We start from the raw sequence: 19,000 nt of genomic DNA, 5'->3' as shown, positions 1-19,000 counted from the left end.
ATCTATATCTGAACTCTTTTGTTCTGTTTTATTCTTTATGTTGCGATATGCTGTTTTGAAGTAGTCTTAGGAGTTACAGATCATTCTCTTGAATGAGCCCTTGCTTAATAAAAGGAAGGGGACAAAGGAACTCCTTTCAGGGTTACTAATGACCAAAGGCCAGTTAAGACCAAGCAACAATAAGACAACAGCATTTTTTTTTAAGATTATTTATTTATTTATTTATTTATTTGAAATAGAGTGAGAACTAGAGAGATCACAGAGGGAGAGGGAGAAGCTGACTCCCCACTGAGCAGAGAGCCCGACATGGGGCTCGATCCCAGGACCCCGAGACCACTACCTGAGCCGAAGGCAGACACCTAACCAACTGAGCCACCCAGGCGCCCCAAGACAACAGTATTTTAATTTGTCATTGAATGTTGATGAGAGTTCAGTTATCATTATAAGTCTTTTGTTAATTAAATTAATTATTTGGTAGTCTTAATTAAAACACAGAATAGTTTTTCCTACATAATGAGTAGAGATACAAAATGCTTAACATCAGGGACATTTGAAATTAAGGTGTCATAACACAAATCTTTTTTATTGTGGCAAAAACATAAATTTACTCTTAATAATTTTTAAGTGTACAGTACAGTATGACTAGCAATAGGTACATTGTTGTACAGCGGATCTTCAGAACTTTTTCATCTTACATGACTGAAACCCTGTACTCTTTGAATCACTCTTTGTTTCCTTGTTTGTCCTGCCTCCACTTGTCCCTGGCAGCTATCATTCTTTTTGTTTCAATGAGTTTGATAATTTTAGGTACTGCATATAAGTGGAATCATGCAGTATTTGTCTTTTATGATTGGCTAATTTCACAGCATAGTGTTCTCAAGGTTCATCCATGTTGTAGCATATGACAGAAATCTCCTTTTTAAAGGCTGTATAATATTCCATTCTATATCTATATATAGAGACACACACACACATACACGCTGCATTTTGTTTATGCATTCATCAGTTGGTGGACATTCACCTTGCTTCCACACTTTGGCTATTATGAGTAATGCTGCAATGAATATGGATATGTCACCATACCTATTTTTAAAGGCTGTGTTGATTTTTCTCTTGCAGATATATTCGACTTTATGGGAGAAAATTTAGCAAAGAAGATCATGTTCTTTTTATCAAGCTATTGTATGAGCTGGTATCAATTCCAAAACTGGAAATCAGCATGATGCAGGGATTTGCCCGTCTCTTGATCAACTTGTTAAAGTAAGTAAATTTCCTGGTGATTTCTGCTAACAGTTTTTTGGTTTGTTTCTTCAAGGTTTTAGGCAGCAAGACCTAAGTGTTCTTTGGTAAGAAGACCCAAGTCCCCAAATTGCCAGTTTGCAAAAAGGGTGCAGAAAATTTTACCATAAGTTTAAGCCATATGTGTTAATTAATTAAAATTCTCTGTCCTCTTTGCAGCCTTCTGTTTTGTAGCACACATGGAAATATATGTTACCTGATGTTCCTTTAAATTAGTTCTCTTCCCTTGTATATGTGGTAAGATCTTTGAGGAGTCATGAATCATTTATTCTTTACTCCCAGGCACCCGGCACAATGCTGGAAACATTAAACAGTCCATAGGTAACATGGAAAAATAGGAAATTCATTGGCAGTAATGGTGGCACAAATTTAAATGCCCCTTTTTACCTGGTGCTTTCTGAGGTTTGAGCAGCCATAAGAATCTGGTGCATTGTTCTTCCTACTACTGCATTCTACCAGTGAGTTGCTGTGGATAGGGAAAAGCAAGGCCCACCAGGATGACAGCAGCATTTAACAGCTGTCCTCCCTGTGTAGTAGGTGTAATATACAAACAGCTGTGCATGAATATATGCATATATGTTTATTATCTTTTTAATTAGGAAAAAGGAACTTCTTTCAAGAGATGATTTGGAGTTACCTTGGAGACCACTTTATGACATGGTGGAAAGGATATTATATTCCAAGACAGAGCACCTGGGATTAAATTGGTTTCCTAAGTAAGTTTCCTTTTAAAGTACTTCTTTGGGAGCACATGGGGGCTTTTAGAATTTGGTCATAATTGAGAAATATTTGGGTTATTTTAGATAAGCAAATACACATTTCAGTGTGCTCATTTCTTTGTAACTTGACTCTAAACAATTTATTGCCCTCTCCAAACTATATCTGAAGTTGCACTTTAGAATTTCCTACCAGGATATCTGACAGCTAGCATTACCGTACTGGCCAAAGACAGCAGATTTTTGTTTGACATCTAGTATTTTGTCACATTTGGCATTCTTCATTATATATTCACATATGTTTTAGTTCTTCAAGTAAGATGAATGCCTCAAGAGGAGGAGCTTGAGGGTACCCACATCCCAGTTAAAGAAGCATTAGTTTCAGTGACTGTTCATGGAATGCAAGCTATTCAAATGCACGGCTTCTTGGTTTAGACCCACTAGGATGTAATGTTTAGACATACTAGGATTATGAACGTCTGGCTGATTATACCTTCTTTTACGTACATCCCAACTCTTCCAGATCTCTAATTCTGTTACATTTTGTGTTTTATTCTGAGTTTACAGAGTACAATATGATGATCTGTCCTTTTTGGTAAATAGTGATTTTAGACTTAATGGCAAAGTATCATTTTCCCCTGTTAACAAGGCTTTATCTAATTGTGATCTAGCTCTTAATTTTCTCGATCTTAGCATATTTGGTTTAAAATACTTTTAAACTTTGGCTCATTCGGTTAAGAGTCCGACTCTTGGACTCGGGGTCGTGTGTTCAAGCCCTGCATTGGGCTACTTCAGAAAAACAAAACCTCTTTTTTTTTTCTTTTTTGACTTCAGATATATTTATTATAATCTTATAGAGTTTACATAAATTTGAACTTGTATTTATTTGGGTTCAGTTACAACATAGCATAATAAAAATCCAAGCACTGGTCCTCTGAAATGAAGCAGGCAATCACCATTCAGTAAACACATGATTTATTTTGTATAAGAGTTAAGTTTACAACTAAACTTTCTGTAAAAAGTTTAGCATGAATAAGTACATCATTACACTTTCTTTGTTTGCAGAAATAATACATCTCTGCGACTATACAAGAAAACTCTAAAAGTTCACAAGGTTTCCCCACACACAAACACACACAGAGACACGCGCACACACAGCATTCATTAGGCTTGCATCAGAAGGGTCATTTCTGGCCAAAAGACTTCATTTAAGTGACTGAATACTGGATTCTTCCGGTATTCACGCTCCACCTTTGAAAAAAAGTCAGTCCGTTTAAATTGGGAAATTCCTTACGATTTTAATGTTTTCACTCCCCGTGGTGGAAATAGTATATAAAGAATATCTTCCAACTGCGAAAAGGGCATTTAATAGTCTTTTTCTTAAATAACTAATACCACAGTCCAGGTCAGAGAACACGCTGGGGAAGATGGTCATTCTTAGTTTTCTTTCCATTTAAAAAAAAAATGTCCATTCAACTTGTTGTTCTTGTGAAATGGTTGAAAAGAAGTTCAGGGGGTGCCTGGGTGGCTCAGTTGGTTATGTGTCTGCCTTTGGCTGGGGGTCATGATCTCAGTGTCCTGGGATTGAGCCCCATACTGGACTCCCTGCTCAATAGGGAGTCAGCTTCTCCCTCTGCCCGCCCCCACTCGTGTGCGCACACACAGGCTCTCTCCCTCTCTCTCAAAATAAATAAATAAAATCTTAAAAAAATAAAAAGTTCAGTATCTTAAAAGACCCTGTGGATTATTTGTTGTTAGGCAAAGAAAAGGAAAGGCATGAACACCATTTATTCACCCACAGAGCACTTGCTGTCATTTGACATTAATTTGGAAGGGAATTCAGAAGCCTGCAAGGACAGGATGCTGATATCCGTGTTTAGGGTGGGCAGCCGTGCCGTGGACACCTGGCTCTGCCCAGGTCGCTAGTGGTACAGGCTGACAATAGTGAAGTGTGAGTCCAGAGCGATCTGCAGGTTCAAGATGGCCTTGTTGCAGGATTTCCATCTTGCTCCCCTTCTTGTTCTGGGGATGCTGGGCACCAGCTCTATGAGTTTGCAGTAGCAGTCGCTCATGTTGTACAGCAGGCTTGTTAGGTCCTCCACCAGGGCTTTGCTCCAGGAGATGACCAGGCTGTGATCCGAAAGGCTCTCTTTTCTAACGGACCTCACTGGACCGAAGGCTTTCATGCTGACTGCGTGGGAGAAAGAGAGACTGGGAGGGAACCGACCGCCCAGGAGCCCATGTGTCTGCCTCCTGGGGACCTTCCTGAGCCTCCTGTGCTCCACACTGGGCTGGACTCAAAATCTTTTTTTTTAAGTAGGCTCCGCAGCTTGGGGCTTGAACCCACGACCCCGAGATCAAGTCCTGAGCCGAAATCAGGAGTCCGAGGCTAAACCAACTGATCCACCCAGGTGTCCCTAAGAAAAAATTCTTAAACTATTTGTGATCGAGGTTTATTTTTAGGAAAGTTTCTACAATTTACCTCTCCTCTCATTACCTAGAGTTGTCTGTCATACACATATATACTCATTTCCTGAAGAGCACCGTTTTATACACTTGTGTTGTTTTCCTCTTTCTTTTTTATAAATTAAGTCCTTAAAGATTTATTTCTGTGATGTCTCTCTCAATTCTAGGCATGTTTTCACTATTTCATGACTTCTTGTAGCCTTCCCAGATCAGTTTTTTTTAATCCGTGATCACTTCTCAGGCTTCATTGAAGTTAGCAGCCTTTGTTATACCCTTACCATAGAATTTTTTTGAAAATGACTGCAGATGGCAGACTTTAAAAGATTTTTAGGTTATAAGTAAATTGTGAAATGATATAAATGAAAGGAGTTAAAAAAAACAAAACAAAATATGACTATAGGTGATCCTGAACTTAGGACTTAATTGATTTGTGGACAGTGGTCACAAATAGAATGGTGAGAGATCATTTCTTTCCTGAATATTTTATGGGTTAAAACAAGGAAACCCATTTCAACTGTAAAAAGAGGACAATTTATCATGAAGCTAAATGGTACATCTTCAAATATATTTTTACAAATATTTATTATGAAAACCCAAAATTTAGCATAAAAGTGTTGTTGTAAATGTTCCTTTTAAGTATTAATTCTGCTGGGGGAAACATGGCACGGACTGCATTGACTGGGCCTTAAAATACGAGGCTGTTTAGGCTTTGACTGGAATCACTGTCTCATAGCTTTCAGGGACCTTTAAACTATGTTCAAAATAAGTTATTTTTTGAAATTTTCCTGGCTGATTTTTTGGCTGCCTGAGAAAATCTTTGGTAAATGCTAGGCGAGAGAAGGCAGTTTCTTCAACAATTTCTTCCTCTTCTGTAAGTCCTTTACTTGCTTTTTCATAACCAAGCGTCTTACTTCCTGCCCTGAGGTGTACCTTTTCAAAGGCACCTGCTTCCTTTTAAGTCCCGCAAGGTCACCAGTACATATCTGTGGCTTTCTTCTTTCCTGGAAATTTTGTCAGAGCTTACCACTGTTAGTGTCAGTCAGTGCTTATAGTTCTTCCCCTGCGTCTTGATACTCTGCTTATTACCACGTCTTTTCCTGAAGCATCCCGTTACTCTTGCTCTCATGGAAACCTTGCTTAGAAGTTTCACCATGGCTGTTCTTGGTCTTTTGAAGAAACGTTGTGTCTTTGCTGAAATCTTTGCTTGGTTTAAAGCACGCAGTACCCCCTTTTGTATTGTGTAGTTCTTCTCAAATGAAATTGGTAAGTAATATAATTTACTCATACTCTTTTTTTACTTATACTCTTTTATCTGTACTCAATGACATAAATAAATATAATTTTTTAATTTAAATGCAGTTAATTAACATATAATGTATTATTGGTTTCAGAGGTGGAGGTTAGTGATTCATCAGTCTTATATAATACCCAGTGCTCATTACATCCCCCAGTTACCCCATCACCCCACCCACCTCCCCTCCAGCAATGCTGTTTGTTTCCAGTGATTAAGAGTCTCTTATGGTTTGTCTCCCTCTCAGTTTCATCTTGTATTATTTTTTCATTTCTTCCCCTATGATCCTGTTTTATTTCTTAAATTCCACATACGAGTGAGATCGTATGAGAGTTGTTTTTCTCTGATTGACTTATTTCACTTAGCATAATACCCTTTAGTTCCCTCCACATCATTGCAAATGCAAGATTTCATTTTTTTTTTTATAAGTGAGTAGTATTCCATTGTATACATATATCACATCTTTATCCATTCATCTGTCGATGGACATCTGGGCTCTTCTATAGTTTGGCTATCGTGGACATAGCTGCTGTGGTGCAGGTGCCCCTTCAGATGACTACATTTGTGTCTTTGGTAAATACCCAGTAGCACAATTGCTGGCTTGTAGGGTAGCTCTGTTTTCAACTTTTTGAGGAACCTCCATACTATTTTCCAGAGTGGCTGCACCAGCTTGCATTCCCCACCAATAGTGTAAGAGGGTTCCCCTTTCTCCACATCCTCGCCAACATCTGTTGTTTAGTGACTTGTTAAGTTTAGTCATTCTGACTAGTGTGAGGTCGTATCTCATTGTAGTTTTGATTTGTTTTTCCCTGATGCCAAGTGATGTGGAGCGTTTTTTCATGTGTCTGTTAGCCATTTGGATATGTTCTTTGGAGAGAAATGTCTGTTCATGTCTTCTGCCTGTTTCTTGATTGGATTATTTGTTCTTTGGGTGTCTTTGATAAGGTCTTTATAGATTTCGGATACTAACCCTTTATCTGATATGTCATTGGCAAATATCTTCTCCCATTCGGTCAGTTGTCTTTTGTTTTTGTCAACTGTTTCCTTTGCTGTGCAAAAGCTTTTTATCTTGATGAAGTGCCAATAGGTCATTTTTGCCTTAGTTTCCCTTGTCTTTGGAGACGTGTCTAGCCAGAAGTTGCTGCGACCAAGGCCAAAGAGGTTGCTGCCTGTGTTCTCTAGGATTTTGATGGATTCTTATCTCAGATTTAGGTCTTTGATCATTTTGAGTTTGTTTTTTTGTATGGTATGTTTCTTTGTATGGTGACCATTTCAAAATGGTCCAGTTTCATTCTTCTGCATGTGGCTGTCCAGTTTTCCCAACACCATTTGTTGAAGAGACTGTCTTTTTTCCGTTAGGTATTCTTCCCTGCTTGGTCGAAGATTAGTTGACCGTAGAGTTGAGGGTCCGTTTCTGGTTCCATTGATCTGTGTATCTGTGTTTGTGCCAGTTACCATACTGTCTTGATGGTTACAACTTTGTAATAGAGTTTGAAGACTGAAATTGTGATACCACCAGTTTTGGTTTTCTTTTTCAAAATTCCTTTGGCTGTTTGGGGTCTTGTCTGGTTCCATACAGTTTTAGGATTATTTGTTCCAGGTCTGTGAAAAAAGTTGATGATACTTTGATAGGGATTACATTGAATGTGTAGATCGCTCTAGGTAGCATAGACATTTTAACAATATTTGTTATTCCAATCCATGAGCATGAAATGTTTTTCCATTTCTTTGTGTTTTTGTCAGTTTCTCTCATGAGCACTCTGTAGTTTTCTGAGTACAAATCCTTTGCCTCTTTGGTTAGGTTTATTCCTAGGTATCTTATGGTTTTGGGTGCAATTGTAAATGGGATCAACTCTTAATTTCTCTTTCTTTGTCTCGTTGGTGTATAGAAATGCAGCTGATTTCTGTGCATTGAAATTATATCCTGCCACTTTACTGAATTCCTGTATGAGTACTAGCAATTTTGGGGTGGAGTCCTTTGGGTTTTCCACATAAAGTGTCATGTCATCTGCGAAGAGTAAAAGTTTGACTACTTTTTGTTGTGTGATTGCTAAGGCTGGGACTTCTAGTACTGTGTTGAACAGCAGTGGTGATAGTGGACATCCCTGCCGTGTTCCTGACCTTGGGGGAAAAGCTGTCAGTTTTTCCCCATTGAGAATGATACTCACTGTGGGCTTTTCATATATGGCTTTTTATTGATATTGAGATATGTTCCCGTATGCCTACACTGTAGAGTTTTAATCAAGAAAGGATGCTGTACTTTGTACTCATCCTTTCTTTTATTTATGTAGTATATCACATTGATTGATTTGTGGATGTTGAACCACCCTTGCAGCCCAGGAATAAATCCCACTGGGTCATGGTAGAGTAATCCTTTTAATGTATTGTTGGATCCTATTGCCTAGTATTTTGGTGAGAATTTTTGCATCCATGTTCATCAGGGATATTGGTCTATAATTCTCCTTTTTGGTGGGGTCTTTGTCTGGTTTTGAGATCAAGGAAATGCTGGCCTCATAGAAAGAGTTTGGGAGTTTTCCTGCCATTTCTATTTTTTGAAACAGCTTCAGAAGAATTCTTCTTTATATGTTTGGTAGAATTCCCCTGAGAAGCCATCCGGCCATGGACTGTTTGTTGGAAGATTTTGGATTACTACTTTAATTTCCTTGCTGGTTATGGATCTGTTCAGGTTTTCTGTTTCTTCCTGTTTCGGTTTTGATAGTTTATACATCTCTAGGAATACATCCATTTCTTCCAGATGGCCTAATTTGTTGGCATATAATTGCTCATAATATGTTCTTATAATTGTTTGTATTTCTTTGGTGCTGGTTGTGATCTTTCCTCTTTCATTCATGATTTTATTTATTTGGGTCCTTTTTCTTTTCTTTTTCTTTTCTTTTTGATAAGTCTAGCCAGGGCTTTATCAATCTTATTATTTCTTTCAGAGAATCAGCTCCTTGTCTCGTTGATCTGTTGCATTGTACTTTTGGTTTCTATTTTGTTGATTTCTGCTCCAATCTTTATTATTTCTCTTCTCCTGTTGGATTTAGGCTTTTTTTGCTGTTCTTTCTCCAGCTCCTTTAGGTATAAGGTTAAGTTGTGTTTTTGAGACCTTTCTTGTTTCTTGAGAAGGGCTTGTAATGCTATACACTTCCCTCTTAGGACTGCCTTTGTTGCATCCCAAATTTAAGCAGTTGTGTTTTCATTTTCATTTGTTTCCGTGAGTTTTTTAAATTTTTTAATTTCCTGGTTGATCCAGTGATTTTTTTTAGTAGGATGCTCTTTATCCTTCGTGTATTTGAGTTCTTTCCAACTTTCCTCTTGTGACTGAGTTTGAGTTTCAAAGCATTGTGATCCGAAAATATGCAGGGAATGATCCCAGTCTCTTGGTACTGGTTGAGACCTGATTTGTGACCCAGGGTGTAATCTCTTCTGGAGAATGTTCCATGTGCACTTGGGAAGACTGTGTATTCTGTTGCTTTAGGATGGAATGTTCTGAATATATCTGTGAAGTCCATCTGGTCCTGTGTGTCATTCAAAGCCCTTGTGTCCTTGTTGATCTTCTGCTTAGATGATCTGTCCATTGCAGTGAGTGAGGTGTTAAAATCCCCTACTACTATTATTATATTATTTTAAATATGTTTTTTAAAATTTTGTTATTAATTGGTTTATATAATTGACTGCTCGCATGTTAGGGGCATAAATATTTACAATTGTTTGATCTTATTGGATAGACCCTTGAATTTTGATGTATGTCCTTCCTTATCTCTTATTACAGTCTTTGGTTTAAAATCTAATTTGTCTGATATAAGGATTGCCACCCCAGCTTTCTTTTGATATCCATTAGCATGATATGTGGTTTTCTGTGCCCTCACTTTAAATCTGGAGGTGTCATGAGGTCTGAAATGAATCTCTTGCAGACAACATATCAGTGGGTCTTCCTTTTTTATCTAATCTGATAACCTGTGTCTTTTGATTGGGCCATTTAGCCCATTTTTTTAAATTAAAGATTTTATTTATTAGAGAGAGAGACAGTGACATGAGATAGCGAGAGAGTGCAGGAGCAGGTAGGAGAGAGAAACGCAGGCTCCCCGGGAGACTGATCTCAGGACCCTGGGTTCATGACCTGAGCTGAAGTTAGACGCTTAACTGACTAAGCCAACCAGGCACCACCATTTAGCCCATTTACATTCAGAGTAACTATTGAAAGATATGAATTTAGTGCTATTGCATTACCTGTAAGTCAGTTTCTGTATGTTGTCTGTGTTCCTTTCTGGTCTATTTATGTTACTTTTGTGCTCTTTCTTTACTTAAAGGATCCCTTTTAATATTTCTTGTAGGGCTGGTTTAGTAATCACAAATCTTTTAGTTCCTGTTTGTCCTGGAAGCTTTTTATCTCTCCTTCTATTTTGAAAGACATCCTAGCTGGATAAAATATTCTTAGTTATATATTTTCTCATTTAGCACCCTGAATATATGATGCTGGTCCTTTCTGGCTTGCCAGGTCTCTGTGGATATGTATGCTGCCAGTCTAATGTTTCTGCCCTTGTAGGTTATGGCCCTCTTGTCCCCCTGAGCTGTTTTCAGGATGTTCTCTTTGTCTCTGAGATTTGCAAGTTTCACTATTGTATCTTGGGGTGTTGACCTATTTTTATTGATTTTGAGGGGGGTTCTCTGTGCCTCCTGGACTTGGATGCCTGTTTCCTTCCCCAGATTAGAGAAGTTCTCAGCTATAATTTGCTCCAATATACCTTTTGCTCCCCCTTTCATCTTCTTCTGGGATCCCAGTTATTTTAATATTATTTTGCTTAATGGTATCACTTACCTCTCATTCTCTCCTCACGATCCAGTAGTTGTTTATCTCTTTTTCTCAGCTGCTTTATTCTCTATCATTTGGTCTTTTATAGCACTAATTCTCTCTTCTGCCTCATTTATCCTGGCGGTTAGACCTCCATTTTTTTTTTTTAAAGATTTTATTTATTTATTTGACAGAGGTAGAGACAGCCAGCGAGAGAGGGAACACAAGCAGGGGGAGTGGGAGAGGAAGAAGCAGGCTCCCAGCAGAAGAGCCTGATGTGGGGCTTGATCCCAGAACGCGGGGATCATGCCCTGAGCCAAAGGCAGACGCTTAACAACTGAGCCACCCAGGCGTCCCAGACCTCCATTTTTGATTGCGTCTCATTAATAGCCTTTTTGATTTTGACCTGATTAGATTTTTAGTTCTTTTATTTCTCCAGAAGGGGATTCTCTAGTGTCTTCTATGCTTTTTTTCAAGCCCAGCTAGTATCTTTATAATCATTATTCTGAACTCTAGTTCCAGCATCTTACTTACATCCATTTTGTTTAGGTCCCTGACAGTCAGTACTGCCTCTTGTTTTCTTTTTTCAGTTGAGTTTTTCCATCTTGTCATTATGTCCAGAGAAGAATAGATGAACAAGAGAACAAAATACTAAAATGGCAACAAAAACCCCTGAGAAATACACACGAAAGAAATCAGAAGAAGCGCAAAACTGAAAAAAAAAAAAAAAGATTAACAACAAAAAAAGAGAATATGATCAGACAGGTGAACAGAACAGAAAAATTCACTGGATCCCATGTGTATTTTATAGTTCCGTTTGTTAGAAAACTAGATCCCAAAATTGTAAAGAAAGAAAAACTTATATATGTACAAAAATAAAATTAAATACAATGAAAGGATAGAATATAACAATAAAAATGAAAATTAAAAGACAAAAACAAAAAAATGGAAAAGAAGGAGTGTAAACAGACAGGTAAATGGAACAGTGCAATACACTATATCCTGAGTGTATTTTGGTGGGTTTGTTAGGAGAAACAACATCTCAAAATTGTAAAGAAAGAAGAACTTATATATATACAAATATAAAATTAAATACATTGGAAGGATAGAATATCACCGTAAAGATGAAAATTGAAAAAGACTTTTAACAAAACAGAAAACAACTAAAAAAGAAGAAGAAAGAAAAGAATATGGTGAAGGTGAAGAGAACAGAGCCATACACTAGATTTGGGGTATATTTTGATCTGTTAGAATAAACTGAATCCCAGAATTGTAAAGAAGGAAAAACTTCGATATATGCAAAAATAAAATTAGATACAATGAAAGCATAGAATGTAACATAAAAATGAAAATTAATAAAGATTTTTAACAAAAGAGTTGATAAAATAAGAAATTGAAAAAGGAAGGAGAAAAGAAAGTTTAAATTGAAAGACTGAAGAATTGTGGGGTAAAAACCATGAATTCTGTATGCTGTATTCCCCTAGTGTTGGAGTTTTGTAGTTCTCAATTGTTGATGAACTTGGTCTTGGCTGGATGTTCTTGCTGATCTTTTGGGCACGGGGCCTGTTTCGATTTCCCACTGTATTTGCCCCAGGCGGAATTGTACCACCCTTGCCAGGGGGCCAGGCTAAGTAATCTGCTCAGGCTAAGTAAGTTTTGCTCTCTGTGGCTTTTGCGCTCCGTGGCTTTTGTTCCCTGAAGGCTTTCTGCGTAGCCTTAGAGGATGAGAATGAAAATGGCAGCCTCCCAATCTCTAGCCCCGGAGCAGAGAGCTCAGGACCCCACTTCTTGGTGAGCCCTCAGAGAAAAGCAGTCAGTCACTCCTGTCCCCCTGGTCTCAGTCCACACTCCACGCTCACCCAGCCTGTGACTGAGCATTTCTATCTCAGGCAAGAGACCCCGTTTCAAGTCTCCAAACCCTGCAGACTCCTGTGGTGTGCTCCTGCACTGCTCCTCTGGGGGGAGGAAGGGGGGCCTCCCCAGTTCTGCCCCTTGTTGGGCCCCTGCTCAGAGAATAGTGGCCTGACTGAGCTGCAGTTCTCGGTTTATGGCAACCCCACGCTGAGAGCCCACTATCGAGCCCACTCTTTGCAGCTGGCTTCCCCGCTCCAATACCTGGGAACTCTGCGGCACTCAAGCACCCCCACCCCCACCCCGTCTACCTATGACCCCGAGGATCCTGAGACCACACTCTCCCACCTGGGATTCCTCCCCCACTTCACCGCCGGAGCATCTTTCAGATTGGGATGTCCCTCACTGGAGCAGACTTCTAGAAGTTCCAATTTTGTGCTCCGCTGCTATATCACTTTCCAGTAGCTGGCTGATGGAGGCTCCCTCCCCCTGCAGTTTATCTTTCCATATATCGCCTTGGATTCATTTCTCCACACCTCCCACCTTGCAGAAAGTGGTCGCTTTTCTATTTGTAGAGTTGCAGCTATTCTTTTCTTAGATCTCCGGTTGAGTTCACAGGTTGTTCAGAATGACTTGATAGCTATCTAGCTGAATTCCTGGGACCAGAAGAAACTAAGGTCTCCTCTGCTGCCGCCATCTTGGACTTCATAAATAGAAATAATGTCTAACCATAATGTGGTTCCCATAATGGGACGGTAGTTCATTATAAAACAATATGTATTTTGAACATGCAGGCATCATTACACTGAAGATACAAAATGGTATTCAGATTTTGCATCTGCCTGTAATGAGTACGTTTGAATTTTAAAAAGATCAAAATAGTTTTTGTATAAGAAGTACAAGAAAATAAAAGCATTATGAGTGGACATTAAAATAAAAACTAGTGGCACAGCTCGTGGCTCAGTTGGATAAGTGTCTGCCTTTGGCTCAGGTCATAATCCCAGGGTCCTGACATCGAATCCCACATCAGGCTTCTTGCTCAGCGGGGGGAGTCTGCTTCTCCCTCTGCCTGCTGCTCCCCCTGCTTGTGCTCTCTCTCTCTCTGACAAAATCTTTTAAAAAATAAATAAATAAAACCTAGTGTTAGGATAAAGAATAACAGGTAAGACTTATTTAAGTATGGTGAAAGAGAGGGAAGTAGGTTTAATTTTAGAGTACTAAGCTGGGGAAAAGGAAGTAATGATATTCTTGCAGATAAGCTGGCCTTATTTATAATACAGTGTCACAGTAATCCTTTATGAAATGATATGGAATGGTATAGTTACTTAGTATCACAAAACATTATTTTTGAACATTATTACATGTGAGAGCAATAGAAGAATTGGGAAAAAAACATTGGTATATGAAGTCATAGAGACTTTGTGCAGTGGATTTTAAAAACAGTTTGGCCATAATTTTAAAAACAGTTTGGCTTCTAATTCATATACCTGCACATGGGACCTTTGTGAACAGAAATTTGCATGTATAATCTGTGTTTACTTGTAAGTTTCTGGTAATGTACTGCTTTTATCTGTGGATTCAAGTTTCTGAAGTGAATACCAATTAAAAAAAAAAAAAACCTAGGGAAAAAAAGAATTTGTGCAGTGGACTTCTGGGGACAGTATCAGTAAGATTGAAAACTAACAAGCAATGCTAAAATAAATTAGTAACGTCAATATCTAATTTTTACAACATAAATTACCTTTTGTGCCATACCAAAAAGGATGACAGTAACATCAAGTATTTTAACAACAAAATTACTAATGAAATTCTGTGACATTACTTGTTTTATGTCTGCTTATTGCCAGTGTAGTGACAGTTAAAATAGTCTTCAATCTTGGGGTGCTTGGGTGGCTCAGTTGGTTATGCATCTGCCTTTGGCTCGGGTCATGATCCCAGGATCCTGGGATCAAGCCCCACATCAGGCTCTCTACTCAGTGGAGAGTTTGCTTCTCCCTCTCATTCTCCCTCTATGCTCTCTCGCTCTTAAATAAATAAATAAAATCAATAAAATCTTAAAAGAAAGAAAGAAATTAAGAGAAATCTGTTGGAGAGCCAGCCATACAGCAATACTTTTTAGTTTTGGTTCCTCAGAGCTATTCTGTATCCACTGAATTTCTAATAGGGAATCATTTTAAACATTTAAAAATTTACTTTTCTACTTAAGTTTCTATTTAGTATACTAGTATAGCAAGTGTTTATAATCAAGGGATAAAGTTATGACTTCACAAACATTTTACTTCAGAAAACCCCTGAAAGCCCTTCAATATGGCATGCTTTTGGAATTGGTATTTTTGCTTTGAGTATTTTCATCTAAGATGTATTCTGACTCATTTTGAAATGGTTTTGTCAGCTGACTGCATGTGTTCATACTATTTTTAGAATACTATTTTTATAATCAAAAGTGAAAGGTTGCTTCATTTGTTAACTGTCTTTCAAGTCTTAAACTCATGTGCCTTATGTGTTTGTCTTTATTTGAAACTACAGCTTAGGGTGTCATGCATTTCAACATGATATTAAAAGCTGGTTCTATTTTTTGAAGCAAGGATTATTTAACATTTTTCTTTCCCTTCCCCTTTTATCTTCCTCCCTCTTTTGCTCTCCCTTTTTTCCTTCTTCTGTCTTTCTGCCTTTATGCCTCGGGGGCAAGAGACCATTTTTCACTCTTCTCTGTTTCTAGGTTCTACTGGAGAAACAAATTGTAGGAGTTTCTTATTTAATATAAAAAAAAAGAAAACTGGAAAGGAGTTAGGTAGTTTGAACTTGATTATAGCAACATAAGAATCACTTACTGTTTATGTTGTTAGGGACCTAGTTTTATTTCCTAAAATGATATCCCATCCACTTAAATCGGGGTAGCATATTGCAAATTACTAATGAAGACTGTTGCTACTAACAAGACGTGAGGGAATTATGCGTAGATCAGCTTTTACAAATGGGCATAGGCAATTCATATTTGAATTGCTATGTGTATAAATTCGTTTAGTTTTGTCACTACCAATTTGACTTTTGTGAGTTCTTTGATGTTAAAGGTTTACATAGTTGCATCATGAGCAGTTTGGGCCTAGATAACTCAATTTACTTTTCTAAAAATAAGGTTTTTTTAAAGATTTAATTTATTTATTTGACAGAGAGACAGAGGGAACACAAGCAGAGGGAGTGGGAGAGGGAGAAGCAGGCTTTCCGCTGAGCAGGAGCCCGATGCGGGGTTTGATCCCAAGACCCTGTGTTCCTGACCTGAGCCGAAGACAGACGCCTAATAATGGAGCCACCCAGGCGCCCCTAAAAAATAATTTTTTAAGATCTGTTTTTCTTTCATATGTTGTTCTCCAAGGGAATCATAGAGTATTAAACATTAGCATTTTTCGTAGTAATCTGCCTCTGGAGAAACTTGATTATTTCTCTTTTCTGGTACTTGTTCTTGATGGTATTTGTTTCTCAGTTGATCTGACAAAGGACTTTGAGTTGGTGTTCTCATTCCTAAGATACAGCTAAATCCTTGGTTCCCCCTTCAACACCTGGAAATGACATGTTCTTACTCTGCTGGGGATTTCTTGACACATGTGGCTACATTTTCCAAGCTTAAGTTACTATCAGCAGCTCAAGAATGATCTCTAGCTATAGAATTTAACATAATGAAATGAAAGTGATTTCTCTGAGGACCTGTTGAAATTTAAAATAGTTTATGGTTATAACCAGTGGTTATTAATAAGGTAGATCTAGTGATTTTTAACATATTATTTGCTCTTTTAAGAATACCACTTTAACTTTTATTTGGAAATGTGGAAACGAGTAGTTGATTTTTATTAATGACTTTGGTAACGTTTCTTCCAAAAGTTGTATCTGTGTTATAATGATCTTTCTTTAGAAGCTGCTCTCTTTAAAGCATTTAAAAAATATATTTAGTTCACACTGATCAGGCTTATCACTTTCAGCAGTTAGGTATGCTCCTTTTACTTGAGTGGTCAGGATTATTACCACCTCTTAACACTAGCTATGGCTGTGTTAATGAAAAATCAGTGTTAATGCTACTTCAGTGATGAAGATATTATACTTTACTTGTACCTTTCTTATGGTAGAATTATCTTGACCCTAATTTTGTGTGACGTGGCTCTGAAAAATGAGTACTGGCTGATTTCACTACGCAATATTAGGTTTTGAAGAATTAGATATGAGGTGGATTGTGTTTGACGAACTGATGGTTGTGTTTGTGTAGAAATAGAGAAAGCAGGGTAAAACTGAGGTTTTTTTGGATTAAATGAAGTACATTCTTAAGAGAGAAAATATCATATGGGCAATTACCACTAAATTATAAGGAGGTTAAGGCAGAGGTATATAGAATATGTCAGTGTTACAGTTGCCCCGTTCATTTATAAGAAAGCAAATATGATAATTCTGAAGCTAAATTTTAGTTCAAGAATTGTCAAGTGAAGCTGAAAGTACTTATGACTATGAGCAGTCCACGCTGCTTCATCTCAAATAAATCATTTGCTGTGGTTTAGAAGTAAAATATTGTCCTGATAATTAGGAAAGGCCGAGGAGATAGGAAGCATAAACCTCCAGGTTTATATAAGTCTCCTATCTCAGTAAGTGGTGTAACTTCAGGCTAAGGTTTTTGGCTTTCCTCAAGCTTCTCTACTACATTTTTGGTATTTACTTTACTTATGTCATCATACAGAGTAAGAAATTATAGCCCAGAGAGGAAAAGTCACACAAAGTCATTTGTTGGAACTGGGCCAAGAACTTACTTTCTGCCCTAATAAATAAGGTGGGAATTGGGGGAAGAATTTCCTATTTTGATGTGACGTCCTAAATCATAAATTAATAATTGTTGAGAGACAGTAGAATAAATGTGAAAGCAAAATGAGCACAAAATATTAGTTCTTAAGGAGATTGAAAATATAATTTGTTTTGGATAATATGAAATAATAATTATAGTTAACAATTTTTATGCTTATTTCTGGGCCAGATAACTGTTTTCCTTACATTATCTCATTTAATTTTTGTAACAGCCTTCTGAGAGGTAGGTATTATTACTATTATATAGATGGAAAAACTGAGGCTGTAATATTGAACTGATAGTAAGTAGCAGAACTGGTAATCAAATTTAAATCTGTCTGATTCTAAGCCCAAGTTGTGAACTGTTGCATGATATGCTTATGGCTTTCTTTTCAACTTAACATGCCTTTTCTAAGAGGAAGTAGGGTATGAGAAAACCCATCCAAAGCTTATTCCTTCTGTAGATCCCTTTTGATTTTTTTTAAAGTGTTTTGAATTGTAATCACTTTAGTTAAATTTCCAACAGTTGGGAAAGTACATAGTGATTATTCACTCCCTCTAAAAATTAGTGAAATATAGTCTAGTCGCATCTAGCCTTAACCTTTTATTTTATTTTTAAACAGAAACATTGTTCCCTTCATCTTGAGAGATTACAAGAATCACAAAAGGTCACTATACAGATATCACAGGTTAGAGAGATTGTACCCTTTTCTGGATAAAGAGCATAAATCCATTGGCACAGGCCGTATATATAAGGAGGGGTTGAAATTGACTTTATTTAGATAAACTAAAGCACATTCCCACATACCCTGTTCCTCTAAAGAATGAAGTGACAGCTATCAAGTATTATAATTAATGTCCTATTCTTCTGAAGAGTGAAGGGAACTGGAGAAAGCAGGTGGCTGTGCAGCCTTTTGACTGCTTTCTAGAATCATTTTTGACATTATATGAAAGTTTGTTGGTGGAATAGAAAAGTTACCAGTGAAAAGAGCAGGCTTTCTGTGTTGTACTCCCAAAGAGTTGCCACAGAAACAGTGAAATAAATGTAAAGTTAACATGAACACAAACTTTAGGAACTGGTAGAATTACAGATCTTCTGCTTATTTCCTTGGACACAAAGTTTGCCATTTTAGAATTATCTTTTTTAAATCTGCATTTAAGTTATCTATTACTTAGTGTGGAACTAGGTGGTTCTCTTTAAACCTTGTCTATAATTTGTTTCTAAATGGGGTTCTTCAGTCCAAACGAAAAGAAGATCCAAAGATCTGTGCTCTTTGTTGCTCTGATAGAAAATGTTTATTGTGTTATTGTAAATTAATAAATGTAAATATCCATAAATATATATGAACACATAGCCTTCTAAAAGTACTTTGGAAATGCCTGAAAGTAAACATAGTCATGGTCTTCAGGGAGTTTAAATGTAGTTGGAGAGAAGTTTACGCCTTTTTTAACCGGGCAAACTTAGATGTTCTCTAAACTAATTGTTTTTCAATTGCTTAGCTTTTTTATGAGAGAATGTAGAATCTCTCCCTGATAATCCGAGAAAATGTTCCGTGTCTCTTTGGCCATATGATCTTTTTTTAATTTTAGAATTATCTCATGGGTTGTAGCCTAGTTTCCTCTTCAGTTAATTTTTTTCTTTCTAGTTTTGAAATTAAAGAGGATTTCTACACCTTCTAGTAATGAAATCATAGTTTTGTCTCTTGGTTGTATAATTGATTACTTGTGCTGAGTTTGGTTTGTGTTATTCCTTGGAATTTCTTT

The 19,000-nt window shown here is 37.4% G+C and overlaps 1 protein-coding gene and 1 pseudogene across 2 annotated transcripts in view; one reads left to right on the top strand and one right to left on the bottom strand.

Moving 5' to 3' along the window:
- The window catches only part of PSME4 (proteasome activator subunit 4), a 103,848-nt gene that overhangs the window by 17,293 nt on the left and 67,555 nt on the right, over positions 1-19,000 (top strand). Inside the window, exons 2-4 of one of the 2 annotated variants that reach the window (XM_044378086.3) lie at positions 1,120-1,260; positions 1,899-2,015; positions 17,860-17,925. In XM_044378086.3, the coding sequence (XP_044234021.1) occupies positions 1,120-1,260; positions 1,899-2,015; positions 17,860-17,925 (324 nt within the window). The remainder of the gene's footprint in view (positions 1-1,119; positions 1,261-1,898; positions 2,016-17,859; positions 17,926-19,000) is intronic. The other variant, XM_026486074.4, reaches the window with a different exon arrangement.
- LOC113245784 (DNA-binding protein inhibitor ID-2-like) lies at positions 3,803-14,448 on the bottom strand (annotated as a pseudogene).

The sequence above is a fragment of the Ursus arctos genome, unplaced genomic scaffold (assembly GCF_023065955.2).
Source record: "Ursus arctos isolate Adak ecotype North America unplaced genomic scaffold, UrsArc2.0 scaffold_8, whole genome shotgun sequence".
NCBI classification, from domain to species: Eukaryota; Metazoa; Chordata; class Mammalia; order Carnivora; family Ursidae; genus Ursus; species Ursus arctos.
The sequence above is the reverse complement of the archived record's forward strand: the minus strand, read 5'-3'. Positions and strand labels throughout refer to the sequence as shown.